Source organism: Prinia subflava, chromosome 2, assembly GCF_021018805.1.
Source record: "Prinia subflava isolate CZ2003 ecotype Zambia chromosome 2, Cam_Psub_1.2, whole genome shotgun sequence".
Classification (NCBI taxonomy): domain Eukaryota; kingdom Metazoa; phylum Chordata; class Aves; order Passeriformes; family Cisticolidae; genus Prinia; species Prinia subflava.
This window is the reverse complement of record NC_086248.1, coordinates 22702420-22718784: the sequence shown is the minus strand read 5'-3', so window position 1 is coordinate 22718784 and position 16365 is coordinate 22702420. Positions and strand designations below refer to the sequence as shown.

Below are 16365 nucleotides of genomic sequence, written 5' to 3'. Positions count from 1 at the left end.
TCTCCGCATCCCCTCTCCTGCCGACGCCGCCGCTGCCCGGCTCTCCCCGCCGGCGGCCGTGCATGCCGCGCTGCCCGCGGCCCCGGGCGTGCCTGCCGTCCCTCCCCGGGCGCCCTCCCCTCCCCTGGGCGGGCGGCGGGCCGGCGGCGCGGGGCTCCGCGGGCGCTGAGCGGCGCAGCCCCGCCGCGGCGCGGGACTGATGCTGTCTGTGAGCAGAGCGGAGCCAGCCGCCCGCGCAGTCCTGCAGGAGGCGCCGGGCGCTGCGCGGCGCTCGGGACCCGGACCGCTCCTCTCCGCCTCTCCTCGCCCTGTGGTGCTTATTTGGCGCTGTCCTTAGCCCCGCTGCCGCTCGGAGGACACGGTCGCAGCCGAGAAGAGCCGCCGGGGGTTTTGTGTGAGAGAGAGTGTGTGTGTGGAATAACTGCAGACATGACTGCGTGGAGGAAATTCAAGTCTCTGCTGGTTCTCTGCGCGGGGCTCCTCACTGCAGCTCAGGGTAAGATCGGGTTTCTTGCATTGCATTCGCGTGTAGGCTGCGGTTACGGCACTAACAACCCCTCAGCTAAATCTCTGTCGCTCGGTTGAGCTCTCTCCCTCGCTTGGTTTCTGCGCCGGCGAACAGCACGCTCCTCGAGCCCGGTCTCCCTTCTCCCTGCCTCCCGCCTCCCCCGGTGCTCCCCGAGGGCTCTGCTCCCGGCCGGTCACTTCCCCCGGGAGAACCCAGCCCCCTGGAGTTGGGCAGCAGCCGCTGCGCCGCCGCCAGCGGAGCCGTGCGCATCCAGCCGCCTGGGCAGCGCCGGAGTTTGGGAACACTTCGCTCTCCGCGCACGCACGAACGGCACTCGCTGCCGTGTGAGGGACAGTCCCCGGGCTGGCAAGTTTGGATCTCCCCTCCTCCCGCCTCCCCGGCTTTTGCCGTGCTCGAGGGGGAGCGCGGAGTGGGTGGTCGCGGAGAGCCGCCTCCGCCCGCTTCCAGCCGGCTCCGCTCCCCGCAAGTTGCGCGGAGGCGGGGATGCGGCGCCGGGGACACCTCCGCCAGCTGCCTGCCCGCGCCTGAGGGAAGAGGACTCCTCTCTGCTGGGCGTGCGGTGGAGAGAGTCTCCCAACCTCAGCTGGGTTTCTCCTTAAAATCAATGGGGGAGGGTGGAGAAACGAGGGGGTGACGGTGGAGAATTTGGTTACACAACTTCAGTGCTGGCCTCAGCCCCATTACTTGCCTCATCGCTGGAGACAACAACTTCCCCATTATTCACTTCGCCTCTCATTAGCCCTGCGCTTTTTCATGCTGGTAGAGATGCGAGTCTGTGTGTGTGAGAGAGAGGGAGAGGGAGGGAGTGAGGCAGCTCGCAGCTGAGCACCTGTCCCCGATACAGCCTCTGTCTTCTCCCACCTCGCTCCCGGTTGTTCTGCCTGCCTCCGGGATGACGGTTCCCCTTGCGGTTTGTACTGTCTGAGGCTCCCCTAACCCTTCCGAGGCGCTTTACATCGTTCCCACCATTTTATTTTTCTCGCTCCTCTTTTCGGTGCGGGGGCGGCTGAAGCGAGGGGAGAAGGGCTACCGCGGCCCGGGTTGGCGGGCGAGCCTGGAGCCTTCCCCGTCCTGCGGGTGCCCACGGCCGGCTTCCCTCGCCCGCCTGGGCGTCACGGCGGGGTGCCTTCCCTCCGACAGCCTCCGGCCGTGATCTGCAGGGAGAGGCGGTAGAAGGCCAGCCCGGGCTGCCGGGAACCGGGCAGGAGCTTTGCCCGGTCCGGAGGAGCGGCTGCGGCTCCGCACCAGCCCGATGGCATCCCTCCCCTGCCCGGATCCTGCCGCTGTCGCGGTCCGCCGGGCACCGCTACCCGGCCGCCTCTGTGGGAAGGGAGCGGGGCGAGAAAGGCGCACGGCTTTCCCGGGCTGTGGATCTGCGGCTCCTGGAGATGGGGCTGTGCCCGGCAGCACACACAGCCCGGGGCGGGCGGGGGCTTCTCAGCGTAGCCGCCCTAGCCAAACTTCCAGCATGCCCACCCCCACCCAGGTGCCTCGTTCGCCGGTCCCGCCCGCGGGGGCCGGCGGCCGCTCCCACCACACACGTGCCGGGCGCCCGCGCTGCCCGGGCACGGCCCGGCCGGGGGAGCGCCGGCCGCTGGCGGAGCCGCTCCGGCAGCCGCGCTCGGCCCGGCCGCCGCGGGACGAGGGGCAGCTGCCGCCGCAGCCACGCCGCTCCCGGGGCGGGCCGACACCCGCGACTCATTTGTTAAATACACTGTAGCCGGTTATGTCGTTTGACATTTAAGTGTTTTCTTTTCATGGCTGACAGCACATACGAAAAGCTGGAGGCTGGATCATGGTTATTCAGCGACGATCCGACGTGTTTTGCTTACATACAAAGGCTTTGCCAGGAACGTTTGGGCACTGCCTCTGATGCTGCTCTGCAGAATGTAATTATACCTGCTTAATGTGAAGCAGCAACACACCCACTTAAAGGCTAAAGACTGACTTAATATTGAAGTCAAACAACAGGTTGAAGGGGAGCCATCAGGGACAGTTGACATAATTCCTTCCCGTTTACCTTCCCAGGCAATTGAGCACAGGTATCTATATTTAGTCAAATGTAATCCTGAGGCTGAAATTACGTTTATACTTCAGAGAGTGAAAGAATTCCTTCCTTAGTAACATAAAGACCCAGGGTTTCAGGAGCTCATGAAATAATTTTAATTATTAGATTCTCAGAACTCTGTTTCACCAGCCCCTTGCTATCAAATAATTTGGTTGCTGTAAAAGGAATTCACCCAGGTTTTGCTTGGTTTGGGGCTTTTATAAGCGAAAAAAGAAACAAGTGCTGAATTTCTGGAGGTGTTGCCACAGGCGTTCCCATATCTTTCAGTAAAATGACAGGTGGGTTGCTTTCCACATTGTTCCTCGTTATGAAATGAAATGGAAACCCTTTGTTGCTGTGGAATTTTCTGTAACTTTTTTAAGGAACAAGGAAGGATGAAAATGAGCATTCATCATTGTTCACTGTGGTAGACTTGACGTGCAGTTCTATACATTTCTTTGGACTGATTTAATCTGATTGATGGACCTGAGTGTTTTGGGAAACATTTGGGGGTTTCTTCCCTTTCATTGTGCTTTAAACATCAAGGGAAATTAGTATGGAGTCATTTAAAGGAACCGCTTTCCCAGAAGCTACCCTATCATAGCAATTATGCTTCAACAGGACAGACAGCACGATGCTCAGCTATGCATGTTAAGATGGGCTTGTTTATAGAGCCATTTGCTAATTCTGGTATGTTATATTGTAAAAAAAAAGCAAACATTAAAAACCCCATTGATTTTCTTGAAAGACAAAGCACATCAGCATAGTTTTCGTAAGCATTCATGCTGGTATAGAATAAATGGTAGATTTAGACTGAATTCAGACTAAAATTCAAGAAAAGAAATAGCAAAATACATTTGTGCTATGACCTAACGTCTGTGGACAACCTATATTCAGAGGAACCTATACTCACAAGAAATACGTACTGCTTAATATCTACAGTTGTTCCAGTACATGTTTTCAAGGTAATTTCCTGGACGTGTTTAGATAACCAAACACAGCACCTTCATTGCCACCTAATTGCCTCAGACTAAAAGTACATAAGCAGGCTTATGCACAGAGGTATCTTTCAGATTAATGAAAATAGCAAAGGGAAAACATTTCTGTTTTTAAATTAGATATAGACAGTGAAAGAACTCTCACATCTACAGCTCAGGATTTTGTTTTAAAAATTAAATAAATAAATCTCAAAACATTTTATGTACCTTCTGTTTGCTGCTATCACTTTGTCAAAATAATTGCTATAACTACATCACAAAAAGTTATTACAATGTTTAAGGCCTACTCCTGTTGGACTGAGAGTGTTAATCTCTAATTTTAAAGTCCTTCTTTTTTTTTTCTCCAAAGTAGTGCTTTTCAAACTGTGAGGCTGGTCTCTCTAGAAAGGCTCCATTCACTTCCAGAGAAAAATAAAGCAATTCTGGGGAAAGTGAGCTGAAAAAAAGGAATTTTTAAAAGAACATCAGAGCAAGGTATTGAACACCCAAATGTAAAGCCAAATATTTGATGGATGCATTCTCCATCCCAAGCTCAATGAGGAATTTGCCATAGAAAGGCATAGTAGAGAATATCCAGCTCTGACCATGTAATATTTTAAAGTAAAAATGCATTTACTTTTTGGTAAGATCTGTATCTGCCCTATTTTTTTCATCAAGATATGTATATGATGTCCTTAACTATCTATAGGAATAGGAAACTTAGTCAACTTGAATATAATGTGGTGGAGAGCATATCAATTCAGCAGAGATTGCCCAAACACTCATTTTAGACTCTTGAACCCATAGCTGAGGTTTGAATTCACACTGTGAGCCAGTAAAGGTTTTTCAGTTTCTCTGGTGTGTATGTATGTGGAGCAGGGTACCAGTGTGAGGAGCTGGAGATGGTTTACAGGCACACGAAGACAGAAGCATACATGGAACTTCAGGATGCATTGAAATCCGTGAGGCCACTTCAGCACCATCTCTGATTGTGTAGATAACCATTCTGCAGATTGTCTATACTGCAAATCTGTCTATTTTACTGACTCTCACTCTCACGTCCCTTTATGCAGACATATATGATTTTTGGTGGTTTTTTTTGGAGAGGGGTAGTTGTCATTATACCCCCAGCAGACTGCTTTGTCTATACAAGCACTTCATCTTGTTTTTGCTCATGGTGTGGTATTAGTATTACATATGCATTGATACAGGCAAATTTTAAAAAAGGTACGGATGGCACTTATGCCTCAATAGCATCTACACTAATAAAAGCTCTTGTCCAAACAAACTAGGAACAATCTGAAACTGTAACTATTTTGAGTTATGCATTCAGGATTTACCATGCTCTGTAGAAAGGCTGAAAAGCCTCAGGAACCACTGTTTTCAACTTTTTCAAGGTGTAATCCATACACCATCACATTAAACTCCCTCTCGCAACCTTTCCTCAGAGAAGCGACCGCTTGGTAGTGTCACAGTACAAAACCTCCAGTGGATTTAAAGATAAGATGTAATTTCATCTTTCCCAAACCTGTATTGAGCCGTCGTGTTTCCCTTTGGCCAGGATGGCACTGTTCTGCTGGCAGACAGCTCTCTGTGTGAGCACAGGCGCTGCCGGGCAGTGCCGGGCTGCCTGGAGCCGCCAGGGGATGTGGTGTGGAAAGGGGAGGAGCTGGTTAACCGTGCCATCCACCAAAACAGGAGCACAAGTGTGAGACCTGATCTCTAATAAAACTCAAGTGTACAACTGGATTCAAGTCAGGGTCACAGAATAAGTCTGGCCCCTAGTTCTCCATATGGCTGCAAAATTAGCCATATTAGGCTAAGATAAGTTGGATGTTCTTCCAATTTTTGCAGTGAGCAAAGAATAAGAGTCATATGGAAATTCTCCTAATGTGTATGAATCACTTTCTTTACTTAGAAGTTTTACTTGTCTACATCAGCTGCAATTTCCCTTAAACCATTTCTTATCAACCACACACTTTTGAAATGGCAGGGGGGAAATGGCATTGATGCCTGAGGAAAGCTGTGAGATCTTTCCTTGTCCTGACACATCTTTGTTCTGGTTGGATGAAAGACTTCGCTCCACTATATGACATTTCTATTGCATTTAAGAAAATCTACACTGTATTTGTTATAAGCATTTCTCAGAGGAATAACTACTTACACAAATTACTTAGATTATTGTTAGTGTTATATTGACACCCAAAGGCAACATCTATCTGTTGTCTGCATTTGGTAATTGAATGGTAAATGGAGGCATGCATGCACTCTTTCAAGAGTAAGAATGCATCTTATTTCTAATAACAAGTCTTACTTTCTCAGAGACAATATTTTTTTCTGCATTTCTTTCTCATATAGGAAAAAAAAATAAAGTGATGGTAGTTTCTTGTCATTTTTACCTGGAGGGCAGATTCATTTGAAGGACAAAGCAAGATTTAATCAGTCTTACATTGCTAATGATTAATCAGAACTCTTGATTAATCAAAATATCATCAATGATCTGCTTTTAGCAAAAAATAAGAAAAAAAATCACAGTTTCTAGCAATTATAGTAATGCTTTAATTTCCATCATAAAAGTTAATCACAGTTTCTTACAGCTTTTTAATTATTTAATTATTAATTTTAATGATACATTCATGCATATTCTGAAATAGTGACTTGACTTCTTTCAAGTAAATTTCTTGTGTCATCCCTGTCCAGTAAAAGGCAATTTCAAGTAGTTCTGAGAGCCCAACTCTGCTGCATTGGAAACTGAAATTTGTATTGATTTCAGAAATTGCTCAATTGGCTACTTTTGAACAGATTGCTACTCCAAATAATCCACATGAAGTAGATATTGTCGCTGAATGGTGGAGTCAGACCCTGTTTAATCTGAGCTCTTGTGGATGACAACTTCTGACAATGTTTGCATCCATGAATGACTTTTAAAAAGGAAAATTAGGTGAATCACAGCAATAAGCCTCAATAATAATAATATATTAATGTATATGTGGAAGCAATTTGTTTTTAAACAGTATCTCTGATATCTCTGAGCATCTGACCTCTACCTTACTTCATTTTTTTTCTCTGCTTTTTCCTTTAAAGACATTATGAACAATACACAAAGAAACCCAGTATTATTTTAGTCTCTGGATGTTTTATATCTGTCTTACAGTATCCTATGTGTACTGAAGTACAGAATCATGTACCGTATTCATATCTTTGTTGTGCAGTGGCTTTCCGAAAGAAACATTTGCAGCACTGCAGCTGACACAGACCGGAATAAATAATAATGAATAAAACTTTTTATGCAGTGTTTGTTTTGCAAATTTGTGTGAAATATGGTCAGCATTTAAAAATTACATTTTGCAGTACTTGCTTCCTGCCTTGTGTTCAATTACTGACGATGTTTTTTCATGCAATTTTGCCAAGCATTAAGGGGGGTTTTTTGGTTTTTTTTTCAATTTCTTCTTTCTTGTCTGATAGTTTTCCTTGGTTTGGTTTTTTTTTTTCTTTTTTTTTTTGCTAGAGAATCATTTCTAAACCTATGTTTGAGGGGTTTTTGTTGAAATGTTCTTAGAATTCTGATGTTTGCAGGAAATCTTTGACATTCATCACAGAGTAAATCTTGGTTTAGGGATTTTTTTTTTCTCCTCACCCATCCTAAGATTTGCAGATCAAATATAGCCGTGATACAATATTGCATAAATCATTGTTTACTTCCTTTGACCTGCGTTACTTGCCATATTGTGTTCACACATAAACTCCAAAAGAACACAGATATTCAAACTTTTATTCTACTTACTGGTGCTGAAACACAAGCAATTTACAGTGCACTGGGAACAAAAGTGCAGCTAGCCTTGCCCTGTACTTGAAAGTTGGGTTCAAGTGTGGGTCTAAACACATTGGGGACCACAACCAGGTTATTTTCTTTTTTAAATACTGGCCCAGCTGTAGCTTGGATTTAAAGCATCCTCACTGTGCTTGCAATGCCGGCTGCTAAATGGATGTGTTAGCTTGGCTGGCTCTGCAGAGTGTATCCAGAATACCTGGCTGAGATCTTAGGCTTGGCTTTGGGTGTTGTGCTTGAGCGTGTAATGTGTGAGCACCTCGGGGTTCAGCCTGAAGTCAGGGTGCATGTAACACACACCAAGGAACCACAGCACTGCTGCACAGCACAGATGGAGCTGCAGGAACAGGGAGGTCACTCTGCCAAGAAGCAGCTGATGTTAGGAAGGAAGTGCCTACATATTGCAGGAATATTCATGAGCTTACAGAACCTGCCTTGCCCTGAACCTAGCAAAAAAAATGCGGTTGGGTGTGAGGGCAAGAAAAAAAGTAAAGAAAGAATGATGTTTACACAACAGTGACATTTTTGAAAAAGCCACTTTGATAAAATAAGAAAAGCAAAATTTAACTTATTTTTAGACTAATTCTGCATGCTTCTGGCTGTGAAACAAATGATCATGACAAATCACACTGTTCTCACTAATGTTTGTGGGATATCAGTGCAGAAGCTGACTGCATTCAAGTGACTAAGTACGCTATTTTAGCTATGCCCCAGCAGCTAGATTCTCTATTGGTATCCTGCTGATGTTTCTTATAATACATAGATTGTGTCATACCAAGCATTTTTTTGAGGGGGAGAGGGAAACATAATTCACTTTCAGAACCTCAGTTCAATCAAACAACTGCTAATATCACAATCAGTGACCCTCTGCATTTGTAGATATCTCTCTCGAGAAATTAAATTGATTTTCTTTATCTTAGCACATAAATATCCTCAGCACACATTTTGACCCATTGTTTGCAGTGGCTCTTACACTGAAGAATGTAGTGTTAATAGATCTTACGAAGTCAACAGAGGCAGCAGGAGTAGCATTTTGATCATTAGCTGTACTCAATTATTTCTGTTTAGCTTTCCTGTGAAATCTGTATAGGAAAGGCTTTATCGTGAAATTTAATTAACATAAATGAAAATACAGAAATCTTCCAGTCTTTTTTTCCTGGTACATAATGTAGTTAACTTGAAACTTGCTATAGGGGAAAAAAGCATTCTGCTATGCAGAACTAGGTAGATTAGACATAAACTCTAGTCATCTCTTAAGTAGTTTGGGTTGCTTTATATCAGATTTTAACTAGTTAGGACCCGATCTAAAGGTTGGGGAACTCAGAGAATTTAAAAAATCTCATTAACCTTAAAAAACTTTTTATCTCACCCTTGTTATAGCTACATATCATACAGACAACTTGCATTGAAATGAGGATGTTAAAACAAAATCTAATAACATTAAAGACAATTCAAACCCTTAGTTTGATAGGAAAGTAACCACATAAAGAAATGTTGTTTAGAAGCACAGAATGGTTTGAGTTAGAAAAATCTTAAAGATCACCTCATTCTAACTCCCCTGCCACGGGCAGGGACACCTTCCACTAGACCGTGTTGCTTAAAACCCCATCCAACCTGGCTTTGAACACTTTCAGGGGTGGAATAGTCACAGCTTCTCTGGGCATCTGTTGCAGTGCCTGACCATACTCACAGTCAACAATTTCATCGTAATATCTAATCTAACCCTACTGAACTTCAGTTTGAAGCCTTTCCTCCTTGTTCTGTCACTACATGCTCTTGTGAATAGTCCCTCACTGTCTTGCTTGTAGGCCCTCTTTAGGTACTGGGAGGTGCTCTAAGGTCTTCCTGGAGTTTTCTTCTTCACACTGAACTGCCCCAGCTCTCTCAGTCTATATTCATAGGAGAGGTGCTCCAACCCTCTGATCATTTTCATGGCCTTCTCTGGGCTTGCTCCAACAGGTATATTCTTACTGTGTCAGGGGCCCAGAGATGGACACAGTGCTCCAGGTAGGGTCTCATGACAGGGAGTAGAGGGGCAAAATCACCTCCCTCAACCTGCTGGTCCCATTTCTTTCAATGCAGCTCAGGATATGTTTGGCTTTCTGGGCTGAAAGCGCACATTGCTGCGTCATTTCAACTTCTCATCCACCAACACCCCCATGTCCTTCTCCTCAGGGCTGCTCCCAATCCATTCTCTTTCCAGCCTGTGTTTGTGCTTGAGATTGCTCCAAATCCTGTGCAGGACCTTACAATTGATCTTGGTAAAATTCATGAGGTTTGCACAGGCCCACCTCTCAAGCCTGTGTTGGCTGGACGTTGTCCCTTCCCACCGGCACGTAGTCTGGCCTGCAACTTGGTGTCGTTTGCTTAAAGATAAATGATGCCTCAGATTTTTTTGACCTATCTGAAATGTATCTCACTCCACTGCCTTTCGCTGGTTATATAATTTATTTGGTTCTGAGAAAAGATTAACCTTTAATTGCTTTCTTTAGCAACATTTAGTAAACAGGCTGATAGCATGGAGATGATCTATGCAAACAGCAAAGAAGGATTTCTTCAACCCATGTTGCCATGACAATTTAGATTTTTCTTGTAAACTCCTAAGAAGCTTCGAAGTAATTTCTTTCAAGCAATGAATCAGGGGATATTTTGGAAATTGAAGTTGCTCTCTTTTTTAAATTTAGTCTCATTTAACACAGTAAGGGGCCTGACCCAAAAGACTGTAAGATCTACAAACAAGAACTATTGCAAAAAATATAACATCATGTAACTTTCTTTGTGTATCTCTGATGATTTACATCAGCAGTGAAGCTGACTTCAAATGCATTATCAAGTCATTAAATTTTGTTTATTAACTATATGATAATAATAAATAGTTATCATAAAAATAAGAATGGATAACGAATAGTGGAGAGCCCAGCTTATAGCTGTCATTTTGATCCTCAGGACAGTATTTTATCTTGCAGTTATTTTGAAGTAGTTAGACTACAGAGAGATTATAGAATAAAGATGGACTAAAGATTTTATTTTTGTTACAGTTACAATTACAACATTAGTTCAGTGAATGAGAAATAAAATCAAAAGGCTGTTGTCCACATATTTAAATTGCTATCCCAGATAAGTCCCCTGTACAATGTATTAGTAATCAAACTGAATTTCCCTCTTGTTATTTGTTTTAATTGAAATAGACTGTTTTGAAAAAGAACTAAAAGTAGTCCAAACTAATTTAATTTAATTCCTAAGAAATAAATTACTGGCTTAATGAGTTATTTCTTAGGTTGCTGTTACCACTGATGAAAACATGGTAAATTGAAAGAAGATAATGTGAAATGCTGTTTCTGCTGGGAAAATACATTTCTCTGTATAGAAGACAAGAAAAGTAGCTCAGTAATGGTTTTCTTTTTAAAATGTTCCTGGCAGATGATGGTCACCATGTTGGTGTAGTTTGTTTACAGCTTTACAATAGATTTGAGATGAGTCATATCACATTAGAAGGAAAATTGAGAAGTTGTTTTGTCAAAGTGAATTCTGTTTTCCTTTTTTGTCATATATACTCAAATTACTAGTTCTCTTTAAACAGAGACACCTAATTGATTTTTTTAAATGTTTATTCTTGTTGCATCCATAAATCTGAGTTCCTGTTGTTACAAATGGTAAATGCAGATAGATCCTTTCTATATATGGAATAAGGTGACTGAGCTGGAGTCTTCTGTCAGTTCACCTCATGCATCTCCTTTACACTATTTTATTTTCATGCTAGTTTGAACCACAGTAATTTCAACATCTACAAGCACGGTTGTTTTTCTCAAGCCTTTCTATCCTCTTGCCTTCAGAATGGGAGCTGACTGAATAAGGACTATAGGATGGGTTCTCAAGATTTCATGTTGTATACAGATTTTTATTTCTGTCTTAATTCCTTACTGACTTTGTAAGTCTGCTTTACTGGTAATGCATCTCAGTTTATCCACAGAGTTAGGAAAAATGATATTTATCAGAATATTAGGTAAAGAAACAGACTTCTGGTTAGAGTACTTGTGATACATAAGACACTAGGCATTCAGAAGGAAAAACAACCTTCTTTTTAAAAAATATTTGATGGAAGAGAAGATCCATTTGCTGAATAATAGAACATGGGCATACTGAACAATAAAGCATTTCTGAGCTCATTCTACCTGCAGAAGAAGCTTTAGCACTAAATTTAAGGACGCTGGGAAGAGGGCAGAAGGTAGAGTTTGCAGTCAAGAGCCTAGATTGTAGTGCCAAATACCTGCAGTTCCCACTGCCATAAGAGAAAATTGCAGATCTCAGCACTTTTGAACATACAGAGATTTGTGCTGTATTTAACTATTATTCTTGAGAATCTTCAGAATCTGAATGCAAGAGTGCTGTAGAGGGAATGAATAGACAAAATTAAGCATTTACTACTCTTATCTCCTAGGTAGTATCTGAATTAAGCAAAATTTCCAAACCTATCAGTGTTGTGTTATTATTTTAGGAAGGAGAATTCCTCAAGGGAAGTTGAAATTTTTCTTTAAAGCTGCCGGATTTAGCTAATTCTATGTAATAAAGCAACAACCACAAGAGAAAAACAAACAAAAAAACCCCAAACGATAACGCCTAAACAAATGAAAAACCAACCTGGATCTGATGTGGTCTGCAACAAAACATTTGTGATTACAAAGCAAACAAAAATCAGAATTTGGAGTGAAGCCGACTCAAACACTACTGTATATACTGCACAATGGAGGTTGTTGTCCATGGCCAGAATTAAAAACAATCAGTTCCATCACCACTTATATTTCCTCTATGACTATTCATCATTTTTACATTTATCCTCCATTGATGGTAATTGAGTACAGTTCCTTGTGGCTCCATTTTTCTTTCTAAAAAACAGGCTGTTTGTAAGTGGTAGGCAGGCTCTGGTGGAAGAAAAGTATCTACCCAGTTTTACCACTGTGGAATATGTACTAAACTTCTTTTAATATTGTGCATCATTCTGCAGACCATATTTGCAGGATGAATATATTTGTATAAATATTTTAAATGGTCTTTGTCACAGTATTGGTTTTGTGTGGTGAGGTTTTGGTACTTGGGATGCTACAGGGGTGGCTTCTGTGAGAAATTTCTAGAAGCTTCTCCCAGTAGATACAATGCTAGCCGGTTCCAAGATGGACCCACTGCTGGCCAAAGCTGAGCCCACCAGCAACTGTGGGGGAGCCTCTGAGAGAACACGGTTAAGAAGAAATAACCTGTGCAGTGGCAACTACAGCTGGGAGAGAGCAGTGAGGATGTGGGAGAGGAACAACTGCAGGCACCCAAATCACTGAAGAATGGAGGGTAGGAAGTGCTCCAGATGCCAGAGGTTCCCCTGCAGTATGTAGTTCAGACCACGATAAAGCATCTGTGCCCCTGCAGCCCATGGGGTAACACGGGGGAGCATGGAGAAGACCTGAAGGAGGCTGAGACCCTGCCCACACTGGAGCAGGCTCCTGGAAGAACCTGTGGACCCATGGAAAGAGCAGCCCACACTGGAGCAGGTTGGCTGGCAGGCCTTTTGATCCCATGGGGGACCCACACTGGAGCAGCCTGTTCCTTAAGAGTTGCACCCTGTGGAAGGGACCCATGCTGGAGCAGTTTGTGAAGAAGTGCAGCTCGTGGGATGGACTCACACTGGAGACGTTTATGGAGGACTGTTGCCCGTGGGAGGGATCACATGGTGGAGCACGGGAAGAGTGTGAGTCCTCCTGAGGAGGAAGGAACAGCAAAGACTAATCTCTGATGAACTAACTGTAATCCCCACTCCCTGTCCCCCTGCACTGTTAGGGGGAGGATAGGTAGAGATGTTAGGTAGAGAAAATAAGAGAGATGAATTTGTGCCCTAGGAAAAAGGAGGTGTTGGAGGAAGGTATTTTAGGAGTTGGTTTTATTTCTCATTATCCTACTCTGATTTGATTGTTTAATAAATTAAGCTCATTTCCCTGAGTGGAGTCTGTTTTCCTATGACAGTAACTGGTGAATGATCTCTGCATGTCCTTATCTCAATCCATGAACCTTCCATTACATTTTCTTTCACATGCCCAGGTGAGGATGGGAGTGGTAGAGCAGCTGTGGTGGGAACCTCCCTCCAGCCAGGGCCAACCTGGTGCAGTCACATAACACTGGTATTTGCAGGTACAGGTAAATCAGAAGCATTTGTGCACTGTCTCAACAGCAGTTTGCTGCTCAGATCCACTCAGTTATGCTGCTGTTGTCTTAGGGGTTGACCAAAATGTGTGCAAGAGCCAGGTCCCTTGAGGGTAAAAACTCAATTAAAAAAAGAAACTACTCTTTGATTCTAGAAGGATAATGCACTGCCCAGTATAAAAAAATGAGTAGTTGTGGTGACAGACTTGTCAGGTGAAAGATGAGCATTCTGCATAGACAGCCGATGGAAATCATTCTTATATTTCATTGACATATTCTTCAGTAGTGCTACTGCAGAAGATAAGATATCTTTAAAAAGAAGCTACATATGAAAAAATATGACAGCATTTAATGGGGTTTTCAGTCAGGACTATTCTACTTTTTTAAATCAATACCTACTCTTGTGATTTGCCTTCTTCCACTCAATTTTTTTCTAGTGTATTTTGTCTATGATTACATTTATTCTTAAAGTCTATTAGGCAGTGATGTAGATGTGGTGTAATTTATTCATTTGCTTTATGGTATATCCCAGATTATAGAGACCCATGATACAAAGATTATACGGACATAGAAAAATGAAATGGACAACGTGGACAGCATTGTGACAGGAAACTGACATCTGGGAATTGTTATTTCTTGCATAACAAGTATTAAACAGAAACCCTTATCTTCTGAAACTTTGGCCGTAGGAGCTTCTTGCTGCCTGGTATTTTACAGACAACATAGCTCAGATTAGTTCCCTTGTAACCATCAATCATTATTCAGGTTTTTTTTCTGATTTCCATTGCTGGCATTTATTTTACTGGAGACAGTCAGCTTCCCTTTTTGCCACCAGTAACACAGGAGTACTGATGTAGCCCTTCTAAGCAGAACTGGTAGTAGATCTGAAAACTTGAAGCATCTGTTGGCAGTAGTGCTCCGTGGAAGTTCAGGTGCCACTGCTGTGAAGGTCTGATGTGGTCTCAAAGAGCGGCTGGTGCTCTCATGGGCATGGTAGTTCAGCTGCTGGGCTGATACAGCCTGACATGCTGAAAACCACGGGTTTTAACTTATAGAACTAGCAGGGCTGGCACTAACAGATTTGCATAATTAAACACTATTTCACTTTCTTCTTCCCTTACTGTTTCTTTAAAATTTTCCTTTTGCAGAGCACATCTTTCCTGTTGCAGTCACTCTCTTATTCCCTCTTTTGCTGAATGAGTATAAGATATCTTTATTATTCCCCAACATGGTTGTTTAACATTCTCAGGGAAGAAAATGCCCAGGGTCTAATCTCTGCTGACTCCTGCACTGGGGGCAACCAGCACAAAGGCTGAAGATGGGCACAGGGCACTCTTAAGACCTGAAGAATTAAGTCAGGGACATAAACCGTGCCCAGATTTTGCGTACGTCCTATGAATTTCGTTAATATTCACATATTCACATATTTAAAAATGCAAAAAGTGTCACATCAAATCAGACCAAAATAACATCTCTCCGACAATGGCCATTAGCAAATGCATAGAAAAAAAATTGCAGGAAACAAGATATAGACAGGCTTATATTTTAGCAGCCTCTGGCTAGTTTAGGAACTCTTAGCCAGAGGTTGCATCTATGTTCAACATCCATCAACAAATTTAACCTTCATGAATCTGTTCTTGAACCTATTCATAATTCAGACTACCACACTATTTTTTGACAATCTGTTGTACAATTTAATTCCTGCTGTGTGGAAAAACACTGCATTTTGCTCGTTTTGAAGCTTCTATCTGCTCATTTCACTGAGCACTTCCAGCTCTTCAGAAATACTTCACCCAGAACACAGGTTTGCATGTGATAGATAGGATTACATGAATCTGTAAATTGCATACATTTCCCATGTAAATGCAAAAATCTATACAAATATTTAGACTAATTTCAATCAATACTAATGCATGATTCCCAAGTGCAGTTCTCCTAATTTTTAATGATTATGATATTGTAGTCAGTACTGCTGATGCATTTAAAAGAATAATAGCCTGTGTTTCATTACAGACACCTCCCTTTATCCTCCAATCCTATTACCTAGTTTTTATTCTCATAATAAAATTTTATTGTTTTCTTTCCAATAAATAGTAAAGTCTTTACCTGGTGACCATCGAGATGACAGTGATGTTCACCATTTTGCCCTATGAGGGAGGAACAACAGAGAAAACACTTGGAAAATTAGGTCCTGGTGGGAAATGAATACATCAAACCAGATGCTTAGTGATCTAAGCACCTCTCCCACTGATGCTGACCTCCTTGGAGTGTGTTTAGTGCCTCAATGATAGTATAAAGGTACACTAAATAGTAGCTTCATCTTCCATATATACTGTTTTTCCCCCTGTGGTCCAGTGTTTCACTTGTCACAAGTCATATCTTGATGGTGTTCACTTTCCTGGGACAATAAGGAAAAACCAGTGTGAAAACTGGTGTGGGAAAACTGATGTGACAAATCTGAATGATGGGATCTAGTGAGGGATTGGGTTTCTGTGAAGATTAGGGAAATGTTGCAAGAGTTTCTGGTAGAAAAGCTTTAAGAAGAGGTCCATTACACTACGAACACTGAAACCACTTCAGCCTTATAAATCAATTAATTTCCCTCTTCTCAAGACCCAGATCTAAAACAAATTAAAAAAAAAAAAAAAATTTGAAAATTCTGCCCTAGATAGATAGTTAGCTCAAAACTTAAAACACAAAACATAATCTGTGAGCTCAAATCCATAGGTTTCCTGTTGCAGTTTCATACTACAAAAATCGTTACTGTCTTTAAAAGAATTGTTTCTCTTGTTGCCTAAGA

At 42.7% G+C, this 16365-nt stretch overlaps 1 protein-coding gene across 1 annotated transcript in view; it reads left to right on the top strand.

Annotated features, from left to right (window-relative positions):
- Positions 1 to 367: 367 nt before the first annotated feature.
- CSMD1 (CUB and Sushi multiple domains 1) overlaps positions 368 to 16365 on the top strand; it is a 1074318-nt gene continuing 1058320 nt past the window's right edge. The window contains exon 1 of the mRNA XM_063389341.1: positions 368 to 496. Coding sequence (XP_063245411.1) covers positions 430 to 496 — 67 coding nt within the window. The 5' untranslated portion in view covers positions 368 to 429. The remainder of the gene's footprint in view (positions 497 to 16365) is intronic.